At 44.4% G+C, this 27652-nt stretch overlaps 1 protein-coding gene across 2 annotated transcripts in view; it reads right to left on the reverse strand.

The window, feature by feature from the left end:
- ZCCHC4 (zinc finger CCHC-type containing 4) overlaps positions 1 to 27075 on the reverse strand; it is a 44098-nt gene extending 17023 nt beyond the window's left edge. The window contains exons 1-6 of one of the 2 annotated variants that reach the window (XM_077477685.1): positions 26926 to 27075; positions 20696 to 20814; positions 12743 to 12825; positions 10754 to 11029; positions 3141 to 3221; positions 439 to 511 (exon numbers count right to left, since the gene is read on the reverse strand). In XM_077477685.1, the coding sequence (XP_077333811.1) occupies positions 439 to 511; positions 3141 to 3221; positions 10754 to 11029; positions 12743 to 12825; positions 20696 to 20814; positions 26926 to 27040 (747 nt within the window). In that variant the 5' untranslated portion in view covers positions 27041 to 27075. The remainder of the gene's footprint in view (positions 1 to 438; positions 512 to 3140; positions 3222 to 10753; positions 11030 to 12742; positions 12826 to 20695; positions 20815 to 26925) is intronic. The other variant, XM_077477686.1, reaches the window with a different exon arrangement.
- Positions 27076 to 27652: the final 577 nt, after the last annotated feature.

Genomic DNA, 27652 nt, shown 5'->3' on the forward strand with positions numbered 1-27652 from the left:
CGCCATTTTTAAATAGTGAAAACTACAGTGATCACCATTTTATTCTTTAGGTCCTCTTCAAAAAATATATAATGTTTGGGGGTTCTAAGTAACGTTATAGCAAAAAAAAAAAAAGTTTTACATGTAAACAAGTGTTAAAAAAAAAAAAAAGTTATTTTGCTATAACCATTACAAACAAATATGAGCAAAAGAACGCCACAATTTCAGACAGCAAAAGGGAGAGAGGGAGAGGGAGAAATATATCTTATTTACAAGCTAGAATAAAAGTGGGTGACTTAGAAGCCTGTCATTTTTTTGTAAGTGCTGCTCAGAAAATGACAGTAAAATATGAATGGTGCTGTAGCTAACATCTCCACTTTTCTTTTTTCCAGAGCTGGTAAATTACTCCAGCACCCATTGGTGAAAAGCAGGTTGAAGACAGTTATTTTTAAAGCTTACCTCTCCACCAAAAAAATGATGGTTAAACATGTTGTAGTGACAAAAGTCATATTTGCTGTAAAACTGGGAATACCTATTAAAAAATAAAAATAAAAAAGGAGTAGTCAGCTGCTGTATTGACATTTTCAAAATATTAATCAAGCATTCTATTATTTATAAAAAATAACATCTTGTTTTAAAGTCACAACCTTAGCTCTTTCTAACTGATGTGCCATGAAAAAAAAAAAAAAAAAAAAAAACAAACAAACACACACACTGCCATTATCCTTGCTTCAGGGGCATTAATGTCTTATGAACTTTAGGCTTCTTTGTGCCCTCCATCTTCTGTTTCTGTCTGCCTTGGTATTTTATTTCTGGTATTCATCATATTCTGCATGGCCATACTTGTAAGCCTATAAAAGCACAGGTTTGTTGTTCACAGGCCCACTGAGGCATCACCCACACAATGGAGCATTAGTGGGAGGTTGCAAAGCACAGAATTATGCTAAAAAAAAAGTAAATAAAACTACAAACTCACCAAGAAGCCTTGTGTTTCTGTATGTATCTGGCTGCATTTGGTTTGTCGGCACAGCAGCTGCTTAACCCATAATAAATTTTCACTTTGCGCTCTCTAACGTGTGCCTTGCTGCTGTAAGTGTGTTGCCCATGACAGCAAATATATACAAACTACAACCCAGCTCCAGGATTAATAACCCTATAACTGAAAGCATTACAAGTTGCTGGATCAAGAAGAGGTTCATTTAAAAAAAAAAAAAAGAAAAAAAAAATATCTGAATATTCTGAAGTAGCCAGAGAGGTCTGTGTAGAAAACACTTATATATTCGATATATTAGGCATCACTAAATAGTGGACTGCTGTCAGTTCTATCCAAATTGCTGGCTAGCCCCCCTTCTGGTACCGAGGCCAATCACAGGGTACAGATCTGCTGTGATTGGCCTTGGTATCATGTGATCACTGTGACCAATCACAGACACTGGCACACTGAATTGGCCAATAAATACTGTTGAAATGCTATGGAAATTGTACATTGCTTTTTTTTTTTTTTTAAATAGACATAAAAATTACATATTAATCAGGATGTGAGCGAGTCATAGCACAAACATGACATTCAGACCTCTGCTGTAAGGAAATTTTACAGACTGGATTGGATTAGTTTCTAATGGAGGCCAATTTAGATGAATACAGTACTTGGTAAAAAGCAAAAAGGAGCTTTTTTTTTTATATAGAAAATGGTAAATAACGGCAATATTCAGGCCTGGGTTAGCGGGCTTTGGGCTTGTGTCAATGGCATCAGCTTCAGACACTTTGAGCTGCTGTTGACCTCCTTCTGGCTTCAAAGAGTTTTTAAATGCCCAATGACTTGTATGTGAATGCAAAGCCTGCTTGATGCAAACAGAAGCATGTTGACACAGGCTTTTTAAAATGCACTTTCACAACACAATTGGGATGAGACCTCCTTTATATTTGTTACGTGTTCCCATTAACACAGCATAACCTAAAAAAAAAAAAAAGTAAAAAAAAATGTTTTTTTAATTTTAAAAAAATTGCTGGTTACCCTTTTAGGTGCCTTTTACCAGCTTTGCAAATTTTATAAGGGGCTGTGGAGGAATGTTTAACATAATTAACCCTGTCTGTACTGTGTTCACAATTCTTCATTATAAGCTATAAACTAGATTTAAACACTGTCTGTCCTAACAAAGGTGTTAAAAATGAAGAACTTGCCCTCCTGCATTATATGTTAATGAGGCATAGCTCCTTTTGTGTGGGGATAGAAACACTCTAAAGCCTGGTACACACTACAAGTTTTGTTTCGTTCAACCCAGGGTTAAAAAACAAAAACAAAAAAAAAAAAACTGACAGCTCAGTTAAAGCTTTCCAGAGATTCCTAGAATCAGCCACCTTCTGATTAGAAACATCTAAAAAAAAAAAAAAAAAAAAAGTCATGTAAGAAATATTTTCTGGAATTTTTTTTGTTTTAGGTAAGCCAATATGCGGGTACTACAGACTTGAAGTCCACTGGCACCCGCCGATCATCCAGCACAGAGGCAGAATGGCGGTCTGCCTATGTATGTAAACGAGGCAGATCACCGTTGTCAGTAGGGAAGGCATGGATCCCTCTGATGTTAACCCCTTTCCAGCCATTGTCATTAGTGCAGTGACAGTGCATAATTTTTTTAGCACTGATCACTGTAGTAGTGTCACTGGTCCCCAAAAAGTGTCAAAAGTGTTAGGTAGTGTCCGACTGGCTGTCGCAACAGCACAAAAATAAAAAATAAAAATAAAGGGAATCCCATAGCTTGTAGACACTATAATTTGAGCAATTACGCTTATTGGGATTTCTGTTTAACAAAAATATGTAGCAGAATACATATTGGCCTAAACTGATGAAAAAATTTGATTTTTAAAAACAAATTTATTGGATGCATTTTCCGACAAAGTAAAACATGTTTTTTTTTTTCTAAAATTGCTGGCCTTTTTTCGTTTATAGCACAAAAAACTAAAACCCGCAGAGGTGATCAAATACCGCCAAAAGACATCTCTATCTTGGGGGGGGGGGGGCCCCTATTGTCAGTTAAAGCAACGCACTGCCGCATCACAAAAAGTAGCTTGGTCGTGAATGGGGGTGTAAACCTTTCCAGGGGTCAAGTGGTTAAGTTTGATTTAAAAGCCTAAATAGCAATAGGTACACAATGAGTACTTACCTGAAATCAATGTCTAATAACAGACTCTTTACCTTCAGCTTGGAGCCTTCGCAATCCTGATGTCGGATCCATTCATGTAATCTAGAAAGTCAGAAAAATAGTTATTTTAAGTTACTAGTTTCTACTTCAGAACACAGTGATAATAAAGAAAGCTAAATAATTGACCCAACATCTAGTTAAAAGGCTACTACTCAAACTATTAAGGCTGCACTAACTGCTTTATACCCAAGACTGCATGCATTAGATTTTGTGCAATTTATAGCTTTTGGTGTACCATGAGTAGTATCTTCAATTTCCCATGATACACCCTATTAGTGCCCCTTCGTATGTCATAGATCAGCACTGTATGTAGTAAAAAACATCAATCCTCATGCTTCACATAACATGTGTATGGAAAGTTGTAAATTTTTGGCTCACAGTCAGTTGTTCTTTAAAATGGTCAAGCAGATGTGACTGCTCTTTAAACACATCCACTTGTTCATAAATTTAAAGGAGCGTTCCGGCCAATACATTTTTTTTTTTTTTACCTGTCCAACAATCCCGCGATGTCGCCCACTCCGAGGCCAATCCGTCCATCAGATCGGCTGCCGGCGCTTCCATCCTAACGAAGGGAAACAGGCAGTGGAGCCTTGCGGCTTCACTGCCCGTTTCCTACTGCGCATGCGCTTTGTGAATGGCCCCATTGTTTTCTGGGACACACATCCCAGAAGGCAACGGGGAGCGCTCACCGAAGAGGAGGAATCGGCAGATTAGGAAGACTGCCTAGCAACAGCGTTTCAGGTAAGTGAAAAAATATTTATTTTTTAATGCATTTTTTTGGGGGTTGCCCTCCACTTTAAAGAGATTATCCTCCCTTAGTTTAAATTTTTATATTTCTATTCCTCATTTCTCCTTCACAGTCACCACATACTGCCTTGAGCCTATTGCTTTCCTCATGTGGCTGCTACTGAGCAAAGTGATGCCACTCACCCACCCCCATTTGATTTCTCCACCATTCACAGAATTCCTACTATTATTGTTCCAAGGTTTTTTGTTTTTTTTACCTTAACGCATTAAGGTGAAAAAACACAACCTTTAAAACCACTTTAATATTGCTTTAAAGCAGGGTGCCATTCATTTAAGGGCCGGTTCACACTGCTGTGAATTCTATTGCGAATTTGAGCCATTGCGATCGCTAAAATTCGCAAGTAATTTAAAGAACATAGTTTTCCATTGGTGCCGTTCACATCAGTGCGTTGTGAATCTAAGCTGCATACAAAAAGGGTCCTGTGCGAGTTTGATCCGTGTGCAATGCAAATTCAATGCAATATTTGCGGTAGAATCACAGTAGATTCGCCAGAACACAAACAATTTGCAACGAAAATTCGCAACATAATCTGATCAATTTCGCACAAAATTCGCACCGCAGCAGTGTGAACCGGTGTGGTAAAATTTCCTGCGACCTGTGAATTTCGCTCACCCCGTCACTTCCGGTGCGGCTCCGTCACTGTAACAGCTGACGGCGGGTCTTTACTGCGCATGCGCCAAGTCCGTGATCTTAACGGCGCATGCGCAAGAGCTTTATTTACGCGGTGGTTAAAAATTATACACGGAGACTTGCGGGTGGGCGGGCGGAGCTGAACAGATGCTTAGAACGTCAGCAGCAGCCCCACCCACCCCACTAACATGCCCCTGAATCTTAAGCGGTGGTTAAAAATTATACTCAAGTGGGCGGAGACTTGCGGGTGGGCGGGCGGAGCTTATGGTGAAGAAAAATTATGGCTTCAGCTGCTATTAACAGCAATCGCGCATGCGCGGGATCATTGTTTACTGATCAGAAAAATTATGCACTCAAGCACATTCTTATTGGTGATGAAAATTCATAGACTCAGGCGGGCGATGGCTTTATTATATCATCGGCAGCACCAATATGTATAGTATTTTTTTAACCACTTGCTTACTGGGCACTTAAACCCCCCTCAGTCCCAGACCAATTTTCAGCTTTCAGTGCTGATGCAATTTGAATGACAATTGCGCGGTCATACAACACTGTACCCAAATTAAATTTTTATAATTTTTTTCCCCACAAATAGAGCTTTCTTTTGGTGGTATTTAATTACAGCTGAGAGTTTTATTTTTTGCTAAACAAACAAAAAAAGATGCAAAAAAAAAATAAAATAAATAAAAAATCATGTTTAATAGTTTGTTATAAAATTTTGTAAACAGGTCATTTTTCTCCTTCATTGAAGTGCGCTGATGAGGCGGCACTGATAGGCTGCACTGGTGGGCACTGATAGGCTGCATTGGTGGGTACTGATAGGCTGCATTGGTGGGTACTGATAGGCTGCATTGGTGGGTACTGATAGGCATAGTTAAGGCGGCACTTATAGGCACAGATAAGGCGGCACCGATGGGCACAGATAAGATGGCACAGATGGGTGGCACAGATGGGTGGGACTGATAGGTGGGACTGCTGGGCACTGGTAGATGACACTGATGGGCACGGATATGTGGCACTGGGGTGCAGCACCTTTGTTGAGGCAGATTGTGGGCACTGCTGGGTGGCACTGTGGGCACTGCTGGGTGGCACTGTGGGCACTTTTTATTAATGTGGCACTGGCAGGCGGCAGGTGGGCACTGGCAGGGGGCAGGTGGGCACTAGCAGGGCTGGCCGTGATCGGGACTCGTAATCTGCTTTTTTTTTTTCTCCTCGCGCTGTCAGCGCGAGGAGGAATAATAGCCGATTACCGGCTCCGTTATATCACATGACCAGCTTTCATTGGCTGACAGCTGATCACGTGATAAGGGGTCGGGATCGACCCCTTGCACGGATCGGTGATCAGGCGAGTCTCATGGACTCGCCGATCACAGAGCGCGCCGCGCGCTCCCCTCAGAGGGCGCGCAGGCCGCTCGTGCACGGGACTACGTCTATTGACGTCGTCCCGGAAAAGGAGACCCGCGCTGTAGCCGTCATTCGGCTATAGCGCGGGTCTCAAGTGGTTAATCAGAATATGCAGTGTATTTATTAAATCAGCAGAATATGGGCACAATGTCTGCGTTTGGGGACAGTGTGTGCGTTTGGGGCACAATGCGGCAAACACCACCTCACTGTGACTAGAAATCGCCGCCTCACTGTGCCCAGCAAACACCCCACTGTGCTCAGCGAACACCGCCTCACCGTGCCCAGCAAACCCTGGCTCACTGTGCCCTTCAAACGCAACCACTGTGCCCATAAATTGCTGCCACTGTGCTATCAAACACAGCCACTGCTACCCATCAATTGCTGCCAGATTGTCAAGCCGTAGCTGTGCTCCCTGGGGGTATGCTGATCACCCATCTGTGCTGCTGGAGGGAGCCCAGACGGGCATAAATGAGGGACCTGCATGTCATGGTAAGTGAGACCATCCCATATCCCACTCCATCTTTCCCCAGAACAGGGACCCCCTTCCAACCCCCTCCCCCCCAGGAGAGGTAACCCCCCCCCTCTGAGGACCCCCTCCCCCCAGGACAGAGACCCCCTTCTCCCCCCTGAGGACAGGGAAACCTTCTCCCCCCTGAGGACAGGGAAACCTTCTCCCCCCTGAGGACAGGGACCCCCTTCTCTCCTGAGGACGGGGACTTCATCTCACCTGGGAACGGGGACTTCATCTCACCTGGGAACGGGGACTTCATCTCACCTGGGAACGGGGACTTCATCTCACCTGGGAACGGGGACTTCATCTCACCTGGGAACGGGGACTTCATCTCACCTGGGAACGGGGACTTCATCTCACCTGGGAACGGGGACTTCATCTCACCTGGGAACGGGGACTTCATCTCACCTAGGGACCCCATCTGCCCTGGGGATCAGGACCACACCTCCCCTAAGAACAGGAACCTGATCACCCTGTGTGCGCCAACCTCACTGCCCTGCCAGCCATGTGTCCTGTGTGAGGGCCCTCCTGTGACAGCTCTTATAAGGACTTCACCCCACTGTGTGATCCCCCTACATGACTGATCCCTCTGTGTCCAAAACTTACACGGGGAACCCCTCTGTTTGCTCCCCCTACATGTCTGCATACTCTGACCACCCCCTGTACCATTTCCACATCCACTGACTGCCTCCTGTATCCTGTGCACATGTTCCGACCCCCTCTTGTACCATGTCTGTAGCCTCTAGCCACCTCCTGTGTCCTGTCTGCAATCTCTGACTATCTCTTGTCTTTTAACGTGTCTGCAGTCTCTTAGGGGGGAGTCTGGAGAGGAATCAAGAGTGAGAGCACCGCCAGGATTGGAATTATGCGAGGAGTCAGATGTGTATGGACTGTGGAGAAGAGACTATAGAATAAAAACCAGAACCACCAACCTGGAGCCGTCTAACTGAGCCCTGCACGCTGCACTGGAGAGGAGGTCAGTGACAAGAGGGCACTTATATAAAGGTTTCCCATCATCTCAGTAACACCCCCCCCCCCCCCCCCCCTAGTGCATTCACTCTGCGGAAGGTGGTCTCTGGTCACCAGAGTTCCCCCACCCCCCCATAACATTTCCCGGCATTCCCCTTTACATCAGAGTCCACAGGATTCTTCCCCAAGGCAAAGGAAAATGCTACAGAGCATGATCTAAGGAGGAACTCTGATGTAAGGGGTGCTCTGGTCACCAGAGACCACCTTATATCAGAGTCCACTGCATTCCCATTTACATCAGAGTTCCCACTTACATCAGAGTCCACTGCATTCCCATTTACATCAGAGTTCCCACTTACATCAGGGTCTGCAGCATTGCCCTTTGCATCAGGGTTCGCAGAGTTCCCAGGAGAGAAGGGGGTTCCTGTCCCCAGGAGAGAAGGGGGTTCCTGTCCCCAGGAGAGAAGGGGGTCCCTGTCCCCAGGAGAGAAGGGGGTCCCTGTCCCCAGGAGAGAAGGGGGTCCCTGTCCCCAGGAGAGAAGGGGGTCCCTGTCCCCAGGAGAGAAGGGGGTCCCTGTCCCCAGGAGAGAAGGGGGTCCCTGTCCCCAGGAGAGAAGGGGGTCCCTGTCCCCAGGAGAGAAGGGGGTCCCTGTCCCCAGGAGAGAAGGGGGTCCCTGTCCCCAGGAGAGAAGGGGGTCCCTGTCCCCAGGAGAGAAGGGGGTCCCTGTCCCCAGGAGAGAAGGGGGTCCCTGTCCTCAGGGGGGAGAAAGTTTCCCTGTCCTCAGGGGGGAGAAAGTTTCCCTGTCCTCAGGGGGGAGAAAGTTTCCCTGTCCTCAGGGGGGAGAAAGTTTCCCTGTCCTCAGGGGGGAGAAAGTTTCCCTGTCCTCAGGGGGGAGAAAGTTTCCCTGTCCTCAGGGGGGAGAAGGGGGTCTCTGTCTTGGGGGGAGGGGTTCCCTCTCCTGGGGGGGGGGGGGGGGGTTGGAAGGGGGTTCCTGTTCTGGGGAAAGATGGAGTGGGATATGGGATGGTCTCACTTACCATGACTTGCAGGTCCCTCATTTATGCCCGTCTGGGCTCCCTCCAGCAGCACAGATGGGTGATCAGCATATCCCCAGGGAGCACAGCTACAGCTACAGCTTGACAATCTGGCAGCAATTGATGGGTACAGTGGCTGTGTTTGATAGCACAGTGGCGGCAGTTTATGGGCACAGTGGTTGCGTTTGAAGGGCACAGTGAGCCAGGGTTTGCTGGGCATGGTGAGGCGGTGTTCGCTGAGCACAGTGGGGAGTTTGCTGGGCACAGTGAGGCGGCGATTTCTAGTCACAGTGAGGTGGTGTTTGCCGCATTGTGCCCCAAACGCACACACTGTCCCCAAACGCAGACATTGTGCCCATATTCTGCTGATTTAATAAATACACTGCATATTCTGATTAACCACTTGAGACCCGCGCTATAGCCGAATGACGGCTACAGCGCGGGTCTCCTTTTCCGGGACGACGTCAATAGACGTAGTCCCGTGCACGAGCGGCCTGCGCGCCCCCTGAGGGGCGCGCGCGGCGCGCTCTGTGATCGGCGAGTCCATGAGACTCGCCTGATCACCGATCTGTGCAAGGGGTCGATCCCGACCCCTTATCACGTGATCAGCTGTCAGCCAATGAAAGCTGATCATGTGATATAACAGAGCCGGTAATCGGCTATTATTCCTCCTCGCGCTGACAGCGCGAGGAGAAAAAAAAAAAAAAAGCCGATCACCGGCGGCCGTGATCGGGACATTAGTCCCGATCACGGCCAGCCCTGCCAGTGCCCACCTGCCCCCTGCCAGTGCCACATTAATAAAAAGTGCCCACAGTGCCACCAAGCAGTGCCCACAGTGCCACCCAGCAGTGCCCACAGTGCCACCCAGCAGTGCCCACAGTGCCACCCAGTGCCCACAATCTGCTTTAACAAAGGTGCTGCACCCCAGTGCCACATATCTGTGCCCATCAGTGTCATCTACCAGTGCCCAGCAGTGCAGCCCATCAGTGCCCAGCAGTGCCACCTATCAGAGCCACCTATCAGTGCCCATCAGTCCCACCTATCTGTGCCACCCATACGTGCCATCTTATCTGTGCCCATCAGTGCCCACCAATGCAGCCCATCAGTGCCCACCAATGCAGCCCATCAGTGCCCACCAATGCAGCCCATCAGTGCACTTCAATGAAGGAGAAAAATGACCTGTTTACAAAATTTTATAACAAACTATTAAACATGATTTTATTTTATTTTTTTTGCATCTTTTTTTGTTTGTTTAACAAAAAATAAAACTCCCAGCTGTAATTAAATACCACCAAAAGAAAGCTCTATTTGTGGGAAAAAAAATGATAAAAATTTTATTTGGGTACAGTGTTGTATGACCGCGCAATTGTCATTCAAAGTGCATCAGCGCTGAAAGCTGAAAATTGGTCTGGGACTGAGGGGGGTTTAAGTGCCCAGTAAGCAAGTGGTTAAAAAAATACTATACATATTGGTGCTGCCGATGATATAATAAAGCCATCGCCCGCCTGAGTCTATGAATTTTCATCACCAATAAGAATGTGCTTGAGTGCATAATTTTTCTGATCAGTAAACAATGATCCCGCGCATGCGCGATTGCTGTTAATAGCAGCTAAAGCCATAATTTTTCTTCACCATAAGAAAAGATCCCGCGCATGCGCGATTGCTGTTAATAGCAGCTGAAGCCATAATTTTTCTTCACCATAAGCTCCGCCCGCCCACCCGCAAGTCTCCGCCCACTTAAGTATAATTTTTAACCACCGCTTAAGATTCAGGGGCATGTTAGTGGGGTGGGTGGGGCTGCTGCTGACGTTCTAAGCATCTGTTCAGCTCCGCCCGCCCACCCGCAAGTCTCCGTGTATAATTTTTAACCACCGCGTAAATAAAGCTCTTGCGCATGCGCCGTTAAGATCACGGACTTGGCGCATGCCAAAGAGCGGCACTTAACGCTAAAGTGCCACCAAAACGATTGGCGCTTTAGCACTAACGTGGCCCCCGGCCCCAGTGTGAAAGGGGTTTAAGTAAATATAAAATACTGAAAATTGTGTATGGTATCCGCAGCACTTAAGACACAAAAAAAAATCTTCAAAATCATTTTCTATTTATGATTAACATAATGGTTAGATTTGCTCTACAGACACTTTTTTTTTGCAACAAAAATGTGAAAGTTAAATGACATCCATATTCACATGATTGTCAGAGCGTCTGTCTTGGCCGTACCTTGGTGTACCCACACACAGAACCCGTCTGTAGCCCAGGCTGATGATGGTATCCAGCAGGAAGGAGCAGCTTCTGTCTGTGAATAGGTATTGTGCATTGCTCTTCTTGTTCACCAGCGGATGCAGGAGCTGACTGGGTCTCCTCAATTGGGATACAGAAATATCACCAACAATATGATGACCTGAATGTCCCTCCCACTCATTCCTCAACAAGAGCTGCTGGCAGTCTTGACAAAATTTCCTTTTTGCCAGAGGAAGCCCAACGAATTCTTGAAATCTGGTGTGAAAAGAAAACAAGAGACACATTGAACAAGCCATCTAGAAAACTAATCTTAGAAAGTATTATTTTACTGAAAGGGTAGTTGATGCTTGGAATAAACGACCAGCAGAGGCAGCGAGACAGTCAACAGTAAATGGCTTCAGACATGCTTGGGACAAACATAGATCTATAGTCAGACAATACGGTTAAACGAAGCAACAAAAAAAAAAAAAAATTGAGCAGACTAGATGGACGGCTCGGTCTTTTTCTGCCGTCACTTTTCTATGTAATTCAGCAACCATTTGGGGTTGTTTTTTTTTTTTTGTTTTTTGTTTTTTTGGTTTGTTTGTTTATTTTTCTAATGCCATTGTAACGACATATTCGGTGACCCATTGCAGTTTGGTACAGAAGTGACGTTCCATCGCCACCACCTTGCTACATCCCACACTCGTCCACAGTAAAGATACACTAAGAAGGGGGAACCGGACATGTTGTTACACCCACCAGAGTTTTGCATTTTACACGTATTTATAACAGTAAAGTCAGTTTATATAGTGAAATACAGGACTTACAACTCTGTCTGACTACTTGGATCCTGAATTTTAAAAGCAACGGCAAACCTGCTCATCTCACAGGTTTGCTAATCTGACAGAAGTTTACTGCTTTTAAAATTCAACATCTAAAGTAGTCAGACGGAGTTGTAAGTACTGCATTTCACTATATAAACTGACTTTACTGTTATAAATACATCTAAACGGCAAAACTCCGGTGGGTGTAACATGTCCCCTTTCCCCCTTCTTAGTGTATCCTTACTGTGGACGAGTGTGGGGTGTAGCAAGATGGCAGCAACGGAATGTCACTTCCATACCAAACTGCGATGGGTCACCGAATATGTCGTTACACCACCCCTATGTTATTCCCAAGGATAAACTGTCTGCCTACAGAGTGGCAGTACAGGCAATTAGGGTGGAGTTTCAGGAAAGGACACTGCCCATGCTTATCCCCCTACAACTTTTAATATAAATGTTAAAAATATAACAGCCACATTCTAATCTTCGCTCTTCTTGCTGTATTTATTGAACCGTCAGCAAGGTCAAGAAAAAAACAACCTTCCTTAATGATTTTCGCCACACAAGGATAGGGAGCCAGACATCTGTGCCTGGACAACTGATCCGCATACCTGTTCCAGGTAAAGGATTCATTATGGTTCCTTTAAAGATTATGTAATCCCAACATTTCATATTCCTGATACGTGCCTTCTGTTCCCTGTTCCTGTATGAAAAACGAGGCTGTTCTCTTTGTATTGCTTGCTTTATGTGAAATCCCTGGTGTTCCTGCCAGTCCCTCTGCTTTCCTATTAAAAACTGACCACACTAACCAGGATGACACATCGTGGTCACTTTTCTAGCTATGCTGAGAACTCAGACTGCTCTCCTCCAATGATCAGACTTGTCCTAACACGCTCCCCATGTAGTGTTTCACTGGGAAGCTCGGTGTACACAAATTTTTTGCCTTTCATTTTTATTTTAAAACGGTATGAGATGTTTTATAGGGTAAAGTTTACATATACTTTAAGGTTCTCTCTTAAAAAAAATAAAAAAATAAATACTCTCCATGTGTGTTATATTTGGCAACATATCATTACCATGCGTTATAATGATAAAAAAAAAGGCGATAAAAGCACTGGTTATATATGACAGGCGATAGAAGTGTCTCCATTTAGGAAGGTACCTTATCATGTACTGATCATGGGACATAGGAGGCTGACAGCTACGGTTATATTCTTCTCTAGCCTCCCGTTTGGCTTCTGAAACCTATTCAAAAACAACAAGGAGAACTGTTGAGTATAAAAAATTTTCACTTAAAATCCTCAATATGAAGCATTTTGACAAAACATGCTGGCTTTTTTTTTTTTTTTTTTACTATTAAAATAATAAAACATTAAATACTTACGTGCTCTGTGCAATGTTATTGCACAGAGCGGCCCTGATCATCCTCTTCTGGGGCTCTCAGCTGGCACTCTTGGCTCCTATGTTTCTCTGTGCAGCACCATAGGAAGCAATTTCCTATGGGGGCAGATGTTCGTGCTCAATCCCAAGCTGGGCTGTTTGCATCTATAGAGATACACAGCATGACTCGAAGCCCCACTTCCCTTTCCTCCTCACAGGATTTGATTACCAGCAGCAGGAGGAGCCAATGGCCCCCTCTGCTGTCTCTCTCTAACATAATTTTCCCATCACACTTACCAGCCAGCCTGCAAAAAAATAAATAAATAAAAATTGACACAGGCTAACAATTCACATTAAAAACAAGGGGTTTCAGTTTACAGACATTTGCAAATATATGAGTAAGCCGCAATGCCTATGTCAAGGCACCTTTGTGTACTGCGGCCTTAACTATAGGGTCTCTATAGGGTCTCTCAAGTGGAAGCACATAGTGGATGGATTAAGGGCTGGTTGGCCTGTAGGGAGCCCACCCCTTGGATGCACTGGGAAATGTGTTGGTTAGAGATGTGCGTTGCCCTTCCATGTGCACTTTACCGCAAAGGGCAGAATTTAATGTGGGGTGCACAACTGCCATTGTGCTATTGCTGGGTGTCCCTGTGCCTTTAAGAAGGGATGGGCTCCCTACAGGTCATCCTGCCCTTAATATATAAACTGCTCACACTTTGGAGACTCTGAAAATGATAGAGTTAGGACAGCAGTACACAGGAGGTGCCGTGACATCGGACTGCGGCTTCCACATATATTGTGTGCAAAACAGAACCCTCTGTTCTTAATGTAAATTGTTAGAAAGGGTGAATTTGTTTGTTTTCTTTTTTGTAGGCTGGCAGGTAAGTGTTCAGGAAAAACCTTCTGTTTGTTTATGATATGTGTTGCCCTTCCAAGTCCACTTTACTGCAAAGGCTGGTTATAGATCAGGGTAGTTGGCACTTTTTTTGTACAGCTGCTGCTGCTCTGTCCTGTGAGAGAGGGGAAAGCAGAGAGGAGAGAGCCATGGCAGATGGGCTCAGCACTAGATCAGGTAAGGACAACAGTATTTATTAGGTGAGGGGGGGGGGAGATACAAATACTGGGACATTTTTTACCTTCATGCAGGGACCACTTTAAGCCTAAAGATTATTTTGTCAGGGACATGAAACTGATGGTTCCTATAGACAGAAAAAACAACCAATTTCAAACATACTGGTGCAGCTGTGCATGGTAGCCAATCAGCTTCTATTATTATAACTTCTTCAGGTACTTATATAGCGCCGTCAATTTACACAGCACTTTACATATACATTGTACATTTACATCAGTAGCTACTATCAAGGAGCTTACAACCTAAGGTCCCTAACACACATTGATACATATACTAGGGCCAATTTAGACAGGCTCCGATTAATCTACCAGCATGTCTTTATAGGAAGAAAATAACAGCTGTACACCACAGGAACATTCCAATGATTTTATTCCAAGAAAATAGCAAACAGCCAACAAAGACAGGGGCTGTGGAGGGGGTGGGAGCAAGCCCGTGAGAGGCTGAGCCAGGTGCTGGTGTCCAGGCATGTGGGTGGATCCCGACTTTATTGTAAGGATCATGTCCAAGCCTGGACCGGCTCTGTGACTTCAGCCCGCTGTCAGCTGGGACGGGGTCATGGGGGTGAGGGGGTCGTGTCGACTTCCAGTACGTGAGCATCGTTTCTTCTGTGCTCTGGACTGCGCTGAAATCCATCATTATACTGTGCTGCCATACACAGAATTTTCTCAAAGGCAACCACATAGACAGGTTGGGGAACACCCGTGGAGCACAAATATGGTCAAATACGGGCCAAGCATGGACCCATCGCCTGCAGGAAGGCTTGCTCGTTTTGCCCATGAGGCCGGCCAAGATGACACCAGACACCTAGAGGAGAGGCCGCGTGTATCTGCTGCTGCTGACCAGCCCTGGGCAGAGGGTGAGGCAGGCTGGATGGATGCTACGGACCCCTTGGCAATCCCGGTCCCACCCTCAGATGAGGAGGCCACAGGCTTAAGCTCCCAGGTAGCAGAGCCAGCACTGTCTCAAATCATGGTGACCATTAAAAGCTGATATGTGTCCCTGTCGACCAAAATAGATACCATTTGGGTGGACTCTGCTAAAGAATGATGTTCATAAAATTAGAAACCGGATCACCACAGCCAAACACCGCATTAGTGCGATTGAGGATGATTTAAAGCGCTGCGCAAACTGTTGGCGCTATATAAATCCTGAATAATAATAATAATAATAATAATAATAATAATTTGACCCTGCTCATGGCGACGGTCCAGGAAGGGGGCGGTGGACCACAAGAGGGGAAACAGCCGGAACAATTCCTAATGACCTGGATCAAACAAACCTTTGGAGCAGATTCCTTTTCCCACTTGTTTGCTATTGAGAGGGCGCATTGGGTGCCGCTGAGAGCCCTGCTGCCAGGTCGGTTTCCCAGACCCATGCTGGCCCATTTCCTATACTTCAGGGACAAAAGTAACTATCCTTCATAAAGCTTGCAATATGCCAAAATTACTCTACAATAATAACAATCGCATACCTATCGTCCCATATTTTTCAGCAGCTACGCAGAAGCAGAGAGCAGCGTTCCAGAGTGTGAAGCAATTCTGTGTGAGCGTAGCCTACCATACAGTATGCTATATCCAGCAAAGCTGAAGTGATCCATAAAGGGAAAAGTGCAATTCTTTACCTCTCCTAAGGAAGCTAACAGATGGCTGGAATTACTGAGTAATGCTTGACATGGGAGGCAGTGTGCTGAAGGACTCCTTATTGGTCCCCTGCTTGGAACTTTCAAAGTCACTAGTGTGCCTTACCTATGGATATAGGCTCTTGTTTAAAAATAATGCACTGTTGTCTGGCTGCAATGAATAATCCTTCCATCAAGCAAGTCACAGTTTGCTCAGCAGTTGACCATGGTATCACCCTTCCCCTTTCTGTCCAGGCTGAATAAGGAAGGACTCCCCCAGCTAGGGTGGTGATGTTATTGTTTGGGAAAGAGGCCTGTAGTAGGTTGGGTACTATGGGCGTTTCCTATGTTCTGGATCACTACTTGCAAAGTTGGGGACTCAAGTTTTCTTTTTTCCCCTTGTTATGCTTTTCATGCTGCTCATAATCCACTGCCTACCTATGCAGCTAACAATGACTGCTATTGTATGTTACCCAACTAGCGGGCTGTTACGGTATATGTACTGCTGTCTGTGCTCCAAAGGAACCCTCTGCCATTGTCCTACTATGGCGGGCACCACAATATAAACATCTTTCCTTAGGACACCATCTCAAACTTTTGCCCTGGAATGCAAGAGGCCTTAACTCAAGAATTAAAAGGGCATTAGTCTTTAACTATATTCAGAAGTGTAAACCTCATGTAAATTTCCCTACAGGAAACGCATCTGGTAGGCTCTAAAACTATGGCTCTTCAGAGGGAGTGTGTAAAATATGCATTTTATTCAACTTACTCTAATTATGCAAGAAGAGTATCAGTCTTGGTAACAAAATCCTTACTAACCCTGGAAGAGGTTGTAATGGACCCCTTTGGAAGGTTTGTAATAGTGATCCTCATCATAGATAATACTCCCCATACATTTGTAGCGTACTACCGCCATTCACAATTGCATTGTGGGATACAGTGATGGCAAAGGTGCTCCAGGTGACAGCTGTTATTTTCCATGAACATAGGCCAGTCCCAAGGTTATACGCTGTGGAGACTGAGCCCATTATGGTTAAAGGAGGAGTGTTTTGAAAGGTCAACATATTAGAGATGCACGATTCTGGCTAAAATGCAAATCATGATTTTTTTGGTTAGAAGATAGATCACGATTCTCGCGGCGTAACATCATCCTTCACATTGAAACCAAAAAAATTGGGCTAACTTTACTGTTTTTTTATTCATTGAAGTGTATTTTTTCCCCAAACAATTGCATTTGAAAGAACACTGGTCAAAAAAAGTGTGACATAAAATATTGTAGCAATTGACATTTTATTCCCTAGGGCAGTGATGGCGAACCTTGGCACCCCAGATGTTTTGGAACTACATTTCTCATGATGCTCAACTACACTGTAGAGTGCATGAGCATCATGGGAAATGTAGTTCCAAAACATCTGGGGTGCCAAGGTTCGCCATCACTGTCCTAGGGTCTCTGCTAATATATATATTTTTATTTGGGGTTCCAAGTAATTTTCTAGCAAAAAATATTGATTTTACCTTAAGAAACAAGTGCCAGAAAAAGATTTAGACTAAGTGGTTAAACTTCCTGCATTTACACTGTTTAAAAACTTGGCAGACTGCCTGGATTTTTTTATTTAATTTTTTAACACACAGAAGTTTCCCTTTGATCTAAGAAGGAAGTTATTTACAATGTTTCATTTTAAAAACTTGGCAGACTGCCGGGATGTTATTTAGGAACTAAAAACTTTTACAACCTTTAGGGACGTTCAAATTGAATATACCGGTAAAATGCCCAACGCCTATTTTTACCGGTATCTGCAATTGCGCCATGCTGTGGCAGCCCAATTTGGTCTTCAGGTGGTTCAGCTCACCCATTCTGAGCTGGAGAAATTACTATTAGAGGAAGACCATTCAAAATTTATCTTGAGATATTATTTTGCCCTGCTGACCTCTTCTTCACCTAGGAGAGGAGTGGAGGCTCAGTGGAGAATGGATATTCCATCCCTTACAGAGGATTCTTGAGCTGAAGTCACCGAATCGATGTTGCCATCAGTGATTTCAGCCAGAGACAAAATTATCCAGTTTAATTATCTCCACCGAGTGTATTATATACCCGCAATGTGCTGCCCCAATGGGGCATAGAATTTATATAGATTGTTCCTTAAAGTGGATGTAAACCCACTCTAATCAATTCTAAACGACTGTCATAGTGGTGATCTATAAGGATATACATGCCTCTTGAATGTATCCTTACCTGTCAAATGTCTCCCCTTTAGCTGTCTGAAACCCCAAAAAAGTCCAGATTCAGTGGGTGGAGTCATGATGTCAGCAGACTCCCCGCCCACCGCGTGCAGGAGAGGCAGAGCGTGTTCTGGGTAAAAGCAGAGCATGCTCACAGCCCCCTGTCACATCTACACAGTGTCCAGTGACAGTGGGGGATGATCGGTGTAATGGGAAAGCTGTGAGCACCAATCCACCCCGCATGGCTTTTAATTATCGGTTTCTCTCCCTCCCGCGGCTTTCACCTGAAAAGCCAAAAATCGGTGCTTACAGCTTTCCCATCACACCGATCATCCCCCACTGTCCTCAGTGTCCTCCTTCGCCCCCCCCCTCCATGTGTCCAAAACATTCCCCCCGCAATGTCTTCCTCCTCCGCCCCCCCTCGTCCCTCTCCGCCATGTGTACACATCCCCCTCTGTCTTCCTCCGCCTACAGTCGTCCCTCGCGGCCGGATTCCCTCTCCTCATCTCTCGCGGGCTGCAAGGGGGGGGGGATCTGTCAGGATGGAGAGCGGAGAAAGGGGTCGGTATGTCAATTACCGGCCCCTTTCTTTTCTGAATGGGACACAGAGCGTTCGTGACCGATCGCTCTGTGTCCTGTGATACCTGTGCCGCTGTCTCCTTTCCATTCAATTTCAATGCAGAGAAAGGACTGGGGAATCTGTGTCCTGTGTCCTCTGTCCCTCTCTCTGTCTCAAATGGGAGATGTCAGGGACGTTTATATTTAGTTGACCTTTTGTGGTAGTGCACTTGTTTTCTTATATTCTATTCCCTGATGTTATGCCACATTTCCTTTGCATGTAATGCTCCACCCTTCTTCCTGAGTTTGTACTTCCTGTGTCATGGATGCAGCAACAAGCCACATGTAAGAGGGAAAATGTATTCTGCATTGTAAGCTACTGACAATATCCTCTTTTGACCACATAAATACTACAACCTATTCATCTGTTTGTATCCTGTCATCTGCTGTAACCTGATGTTCAGAATAAAAGCACCTGTGGATGGAATCGGTTTTTGGTTAGTTAAAACTATCTGATAAGGATTGTCCTCAGTGATTATATCTTATACAGGCCAGACAGAGGTTTCACGAGGGATAAATTGCTTCACAACAATCGGAGTCAGAATACGCATGTCTTCATAAGATGGGCAAGGTGGAAATACCAGAATGCCATAGGTGTAAGGCTGAGGTAGGGGATTACTTTCATATGGTATGGCATTGTCATTAGGTGGGGAAGTTTTATCCTGAAATTCTTAGAGGAAAAATTAGCCCTTCCAAACATATGTGCTCTGGCCAGATGCCTACTGGGGTGACTTTGGGGAGGAGGAATTGTCAGAATCCAAAAAGACTCTCTTAAGAATACTCTTTCTATGCTAAAAAGGCATTAGCTTTGAAAGGGAAGGATACAAGCCCTCAGTCGCTCCTCTTTTGGGTGGACCTGGTCAATGGAGCCCTACTGAAATATAAATGGACTTACATTTCTAGGGGTTCCCCAAAAAAGGTTAACAAAATATGGGCTGGTTGGATTAAGTCCGCAGATCTACTTTTGCATAGCGAAGGTACCGAGTTTATTAGTATGCTATCAAAAGTGGATTACTTAAAGGGGTGTTCCGGCTGGGTAAATGCTGACTTTTAATAAGGATACTTACCTGTCCAGCGATCCTGCGATGTCGGCCCCACCGAGGCCGATCCCTCAGTCTTAAAAAAGGGAAACAGGCAGTGGAGCCTTGCGGCTTCACTGCCCGTTTCCTACTGCTCATGTGCAAGACTTTGTTGCGTAAACTGTTGGAGCTATATAAATCGTGTATAATAACAATAATAATAGTAATAACAATATGGCCCAGTTGTTTTCTGGGACACACATATGTCCCAGAAGGCAACAGGGCCGCTCGCCGAAGAGGAGGATGTGCCACAGAATAGGAAGACTGCCTAGCAACAGGAGTTTCTGGAAAGTAAAAAAAAAAAAAATAATAAAATATATATATATATATATATGTTTCACTTTTTTTATTAATTTTTTTAAGAATAGGGTGGCCCTCCACTTTAACTTTACAATGTTGAGTTTTGTTAATTTTTCTTATTTTACATGCTACGTACTCAGGGGTACTCCCCTGGAGATAAAGGAGGTTGGAATTAAAACACAGCTGAATATACAGAATGCTAGCAATGTATGCACTGTTGCATAGAAGCTGATCCTTTCTAACCTGTATGTTACCGTTTCTTCATTTGATGGATGTTATCCTCTGTAACAGGAATGTTTTGAATACTGTCATTTATTTTTTTTTTTTACTTGAAATATGGATAAATGATGAACCCTTTTAAAGAAAAAGGGGTCACAGGAGTGCAGAGCTTTGGCTGTACTTCACATCCAATACGCAATAGCAGGAGATTTTGACCAGCTCTCTATGGAGCCGGTTCACATAACCCCGCTGCGGCTCCGGTGCGAATTTCGGGCTGAAATCAGACCGAAACGGTGAAGGGGGATGCACCGGACCCCTGTTGGGAGCCGCATCGGTATTAGGTGTGAACCCAGCCTTAAGCTTTGACAATAAAATCTAGAAGCCGATTTCTGAGCTGCATCAGATTTTGCACTAGTTTTAGTAAACCTCACGAGTGCAGGAATATGGTGTAATAGATTTTTTTTCATTGTACTGCACTTAGCTAAACAGCATGATGGAAGTGGGGCTCGAATGGCCTCTTAAACACATTCTCTTATTCATTTTTACCTTTTCATCTGCCCACTGGAAGAATTTACAGTCTTTTCTATCTCTGCAGGCTGAACAGGCATAGAATCTCCTACCATCTTCCTTCCCTTTGGCAGTCTTTACAAATAATAGTGTTGGGCCTACGAGAATAAACAAAAAATAAAATTTAAATTATACCAGTGCCAATTAAAGAATGTTGCATCAAGTTTCATTTTAGGTTACTCATTTACACAGCACCTCAAAATTTGACAGTACTTTACAGTGTACAATAGAGCTGCAGGATTAATCGTTCGCAATTTTTTTTTTTGTTATCTTGATTCAACCCCCCCCCCCCCAATCTCTATGCAGCATTTACACAATTCATTCAGAAGTTCTCTGCTTACTCAGAGCTGCTTAACAAAAAAAAAAAAAAAAAAAAAAAAAAAGCCTGCAATTGTTTATTAACATGATCAGCTGGGAGGTAACTACAGACAAAGTATCTTTTTAGATCAAAGAATCCAACTTCATCTGTAAATTAAGTCAGTTTAACCACTTAAAGACTAAACCTTTTTTTGGACACTTGTTGCTTACAAGTTAAAAATCTGTATAATATTCTAGAAAATTACTTGGAGCCCTCAAACATATACATTATATATATATATATATATATATATATATATATATATATATATATATATATATATATATATATATATATATATATATATATATATATATATATATTATATATTTTTTTTTTTTTTTTTAGCAGAGACCCTAGAGAATAAAATGGCAGTCATTGCAATATTTTATGTCACACTGTATTTGTGCAGCAGCCTTTCAAATGCAATTTGTTTGGGAAAAAATACACTACAATGATTTTTTTGTATAATGTAAAAGATGATGTTATGTCGTGAGAGAATCATGATCTTCAGTCCAAGCAAAAAAAATTGTGATTCTCATTTTAGCCAGAATCGTGCAGGTCTACTGTATACCCCTGGTGCCTCCGACCCTCTGTTGTATCATGACTGCAATCTGACTATCTTGTATCATGTTTGCAATCTCAGAACATCTCTGGTATTACCATACCATACCTCACAACTTTTAAACTTCAGAATGAGGGACGCTTAAGGTAAGGGTGACCTTCGGCCAGGGCAGGACTACCTACCTTCTATACATTACCGTATTTATACGCTGGCGCCTGTTATACGCCGATAACACGCACCCCAAGTTTAGGAGGGAATTTCAAGGGGAAAAAAAAAAAAAAAAAACTTACATTTAAATGCCCATCAATGTAGCCTTATCAGTGTCCATCTGCAGCCTTGCCCATCCATCTGCAGCCTTGTCAGCGTCATTTGTAGCCTTGTCATTTGCAGCCTTGCCCCAGTGTCATTTGCAGCCTTGAAGTGTAAAAATGGCTCTGCCAAGATACAGAGTCCTATTTATGTCAGCGGCTCTCGGGTCCTCTCACTGTCCCGAGCAGAGCTGAGAATAGCCGAGTGCTCACAGTCAAACCCAGTCCCTGTGTTATGTCCATCATAGGGCGGGACTGGGCATGACTGAGCACATTCGGCTATGTAACTCAGCGGCGCCCATGGGCTTAAGCCCAATCAAGCCCAATGGTAAGTTCAGCCCTGACTGAGGCACACAGGTGTGGCTGAAGTTACCAGTGGAAGTGGCTTAAGGGTGTAGTTAAAAAAAACAAAGCATATTTTATATAAAATATCCAGAGTGAAGGGTTGAGGGGCGTGCTGCATACAGAGTGCAGGGTTGAGGGGAGTGCTTGCATACAGCGTGCAGGGTTGAGGGGAGCATGTATAAAGTGCCTTGAGAAGTGTGTTGCATAAAAAAAGCAGGGTTGAGGGTGGTGCTGTGTACTCCCAAGTTCTCTCCCCAAGTACAAAGTCCCCCCCCCATTCCAGTACAGAGCGCTCTCTCTCTGCCACAAATCCCCTCCCAAGAAAGCATCAGAGTGGGGCTGCTGCAAATGAGCAGCTACAACTTACAGCATCTGTATAGGCTACCGAAGCAGTTACCGGAGGAGCAGCCTCGCCCCCCTCCTCCTCTGTTATCCTAGATAGGAGGGAGGTTCTGTGCGGTACTGCCTGTTAAACTCTGCAAGTCAAGTTAAATTTGCAAGGCAAAGCACTGAGTCCATGACATGTGTGCCACCCCATCCAGCTGCAACATTAGGACTTAAAAGTGAAACTTTAACCACTTGTCACCCACCCAAAACAGTTGTACTGCGAGCGGGCCCAAGCTGCAGGCCGGGCAATGTACTGGTACATTGTGACCTTTCTGCGGGGTTTGGGGCCCAAATGTGATTAGACTCAGCACGAGTTTGGCTGCCGATTTCAGCCAATGATTTTGGCTGAAATTAGCCGATTGGCTGTGGCCAATCACACACAGAGTTCTGGGTTTACAAAAACACAGAACTCTGTGTATTGTGAACCCGACTGATTCTTCTCCTTGCAAAGCAAGGAAAAACGAAAGAGATTTAAATAAAAGCAACACATAGTTAGGCACACTGTTAACCCTTTGAATTCCCTAGATGTTAACCCCCTTGCCAACCAGTGTCATTAGTACAGTATTAGCATTGATCAATGTCAGGGAGTGTACCTTCAAGCCAGAATCAGCTAGTGGCAGATTGCCCACAACATTATAGTCCCACTCACTATAAGTCGCCGATTACCACCATTGCTAGTACAGTGCCATATATATATATATATATATATATATATATATATATATAAAAAAAATATCTCTCACACACACATAGATTGTAGACAATACAACTGTCACACAAACCAATTAAAGGATAAGTCCACCCCAACACTAAAACCTCTACATCTACAGACATCCACAATCTGAAGCCCCATACATACTATCAGATTTGCTGCTGATTTTTGTCTTCAGATTTACCAAAACCATGTAGTGCAAGGGCCTGCCTGATTGCATACACACTCAAACTCCTAAGGTTTGACCTCATATTATATGGTTTTGGTAAATCTGAAGGAAAAAAAAAAAATCAGTAGAAAATCTGATAGTGTGTATGGGGCTTAACACTAACCTATCTAACCCTGTAAAGAAGAAATCAGTAAATCATTTTTCAAGCGGATCCGATCCACGCTGAGCTGTCAGTTGTGGCTTCGCTGTGGAGGGAAGTGCACAGGACTCTTCTGACAATGGAAGCTCCATAGTAAACCAATGGGTGACGTCACTCCCCATTCATTTCACAGCCATTGTCAGCTGTTTCTACTGCAGAGCTTCCGCCACTGGCGATCGGATCGGCTCCAAAAAGGTATGTTCTTTACAGGGTTAGACAGGTTAGTTTTAGATCATGGATGTCGAGATTTTTGTGTTAGGGTGGTCTTATCCTTTAATATGGACTTATTGTGATTTTTAATTTTACCAAAAACAACATGTAGTAGAATACATTTTGGCCTAAATTTTTGAAGAAATTTGACTCATATGCAACAGGCATGTTAGCACATTATGACAGACTCACCTGTCAAAAGATCACTGTGCTGTCAGTGTTTGAGTGCTTCCTTCTTCTTCCAGTCTTCCTTCCAGGTTCTGTCTGTTTGGTCACTTGCATGGCCAGGTTAGGATGACATCACATCATCATGGCAAAGAGTAAGTGCCATAAATGTACACTGAGTTGTGCATGCGTGGCTCAATGTACATGACAGCTGACAGGCAGAAGCATGTATGTATGAGAGAAGAGACCAATAAGGTCTCTTATATCATAAAAACTATGTTTGGACCATAGAAGTTCATGACGTTTGTGAGGGCACCTGACCTCTCTAGCCCACAAATGCTTAGATGTACAGCTGCATGATTCTGGCCAAAATGAGAATCAGATTTTTTTGCTTAGAAGATAACGATTCTTGCGGCATAACATCTTTCACATTATACCAAAAAATTTCAAAAAACCTGCTAACTTTAGGCTTTGTTTTTTTTATTATTCAGTAGTGTCTGTTTTTTCCCAAAAAACTGCTGTGTGAATACAGTGTGACATAAATTATTGCATTAACCACCATTTTATTCCCTAGGGTCTCTGCTAATATGCTGCTAAATGCTGGTAAAGTGGCGCTAAAAATAGCGCTGCTTTACCGCTGACTCCCGGAGCGGCTCAGTGTGAAAGGGGTCTAATTAGAGCTTCACCGTTATAATCATTACCGCAATTTTTTTCCCCCCTCGGGTTCTAAGTACAAAAAAATACTTTGTCAAGATCGCAAGGGGGGGAAAAAAAAAAAAAAAAAAAAATCGCAATAATGATTATAATGGTGCAGCTCTACTTAGACCCCTTTCACACTGAGCCGCCTCGGGCATCAGCAGTAAAGCAGCGCTATTTTTAGCGCCACTTTACCGGAATTTCAGCAGCACTATTCGGCCGCTAGTGGGGCAGTTTTAAACCCCCCCCCACTAGTGGCCCAAAAGGGGTTACATACACCCACAAAAACGCTGCTACAGCGGCAGTTTGCCGGCGGTATCACGGCGCTGCCCCATTGTATTCAATGGGCAGGAATAGTAGAGGAGCGGTGTATTCACCACTGCAAAGAAGCTGCTGGCAGGACTTTTTGTGACGCCTTGCCAGCACAGCGCCCCAGTGTGAAAGCACTCTGGCTTTCACATTGGTTTTGCAACTGAGGCTTTTTTCAGGCGCTATTTTTAGCACTGTAGTGCCTGAAAAATGCCTTAGTGTGAAAGGGGTCTTAGATGTAGATTTATGCTCCTTTATGTTCCTAGATACCTCTCTTGGCTCAGGACAATATAAAGCAGAACTTTACCCATAACTACTTGATAAAAAAAATTAAAATTTCTTTAGCAAGGAACATACATTCTACATTAATAATTATGCTGCAAATTGCCTCCAGCATTGCTCCTATTTCTTCTTACTGGAGGCTGGCATTTTGCTGAAGCCCACAGCCCCTGAGCAGCAGTAAAGCAGAACTAAAAACAGTTACATTCCTGGAATGCTGGAAATGCAAACTGTCACATACGATTGTGTCCTCAACCAAACTGTCAAACCATCAAATGGCTGGAGTCATAACTGATCACATGTGCAGCACCATGGCAGTTGCAGTTCAAACAGGAGCAACTTCCTTGGCTGTACCGTCTGCCCTTATGTTGTAAAGCACTGCACAAACTGTTGGCGCTATATAAAATCATGTATAATAATAATAATAATAATAATAATAATAATAATAATGAAAAAGAAAAAAAGGCTATACTGAGCTTTTTCATGCTGCAGTGTGCAAGAGGCCCTAGAGTTAAACGTATAACTAGCCAGTGTTTTGGTGTACACAGTGTGCTGTTTTTAATAGGGGGGGGAAGACAGAATCTATTCCCTATCAGAACGTTGATCAGTCTTGTTTACAAGGGCAGATTGCCGTTCTGTGTTCTTTACTAAGATAAGCTCTGGCGTGTTCGCAGAGCCCGCCAGGAAGTCGGCACTGTGCTGATCACAGGCAGCGAGACATTTCCCGACATCTGCAGCTGCACACCGCGACAATGTCTCACTGCCTGTGATTAGGGCAGCACGGTGCCAAATTCCTGGCGTGTTCTACACGTGGGCTGTGCGAACACGCCGGAGCTCATCCTTACCTTACTCTTTACCATTGATCAGCGGGTGCTGGAGTGCCTGGCACCCACAGGTCAGCTTCTGCTGTATCGACAGCAGAAGTGGCATTCTGCCTCCTGCTGGCGGATGCGCACAAATAAATATATATATTATATATACACACACACACACACACACACACACACATATACACATGATCTGGCGCTTAGCTGGCCCCCTGTAGCAGTAAAATTGCTATAGGGCGATCAGCAAGTGGTTAAAGCTGCATTGACACTATAGCAGCCCCAAACATGTTAAGGAAAAAACACGAAACACGCGTGTCGTGCTTGCAGGGCCATTTATTGTTAAAGACATCCTAAACACAGCAAGCAGATGCAAAAGAGGCGAGGATCAATGCTCCAGGGGGGGGGGGGGGGGGGGGCATACATTACTTTATCACAGGTAGCACAGCTCTTTAAAATTAGAGTGAGATCTCAGAAACAACATTTGTATTTCTGCAAGTAAAAATAGAACTACAAGTCTCATCATGCTGACACCCAGCCACCCAGATCATTGCTTTCTGATCTCACTGTTATCATTGATATTGAAGTGTACATAGCAGACATAGGACAGGACACACTCACAATGTTGGTAAACACAATGAGCTGACACACAGAACAGTGATAGGACTGGGGGGGGATCTCACCATGAGGACAGTCCGGAGCCCCCTCCTTCCTCTGATCTCCCAGCAGGACCTGGAATCCATCAGACATCCCAGACATGTGTGATTCTGTGTCTGCCTCCATGTTGACTGCTGGCATCTGTCTGATGACCTCACAGTCACATGACTACAATTGGGAGGAGAGAGTGGATCACGTGACAGCACTGAGCATAATGTGAAAGAGAGTCTGTGTAGGATGGATGACCGTACACTGGGGGGTTTTATTAAAACTGGAGCAGACAGATTCTGGAGCAACTTTTCACAGTAACCAGATGGTGTCATTAGCTTGTTAATATAAAAATTAAAGGCAGAAGCTGATTGGTTGCCAGATATGCACAGCTGTTCCAGATTCTGTCTGATGATTGTTGGACACTAGTAGGTTTTCGGATGAGAATATTCATGCGAACATTCTTTTTCCATTAATGTCGGATTCACACCTGCACCCGGGTTCATTTCTCCACATCCAATTCGCATAGCAGGAGAATGTGACTGGCTCCTTAGGCCTCTTTCACACGGGGCGGATCAGTAATGATCCGCCCCGTGATGATCCGCTCGCTCAGCGGGGATCGCTCCGTTGTCCCCGCTGAGCCGGCGGCCGACAGGGCGGTCCCTGCACACTGTGTAGGGACCGCCCTGTCAGCTCTCCGCTCTCCTCTATGGGAATCGGATGAGCACGGACCGTCTGTCCGTGTTCATCCGATCCGCTCTGCAG

The sequence above is a fragment of the Lithobates pipiens genome, unplaced genomic scaffold (genome assembly GCF_037356315.1).
Source record: "Lithobates pipiens isolate NorthernLeopardFrog02 unplaced genomic scaffold, aLitPip1_a1.2 Scaffold_13, whole genome shotgun sequence".
NCBI lineage: Eukaryota > Metazoa > Chordata > Amphibia > Anura > Ranidae > Lithobates > Lithobates pipiens.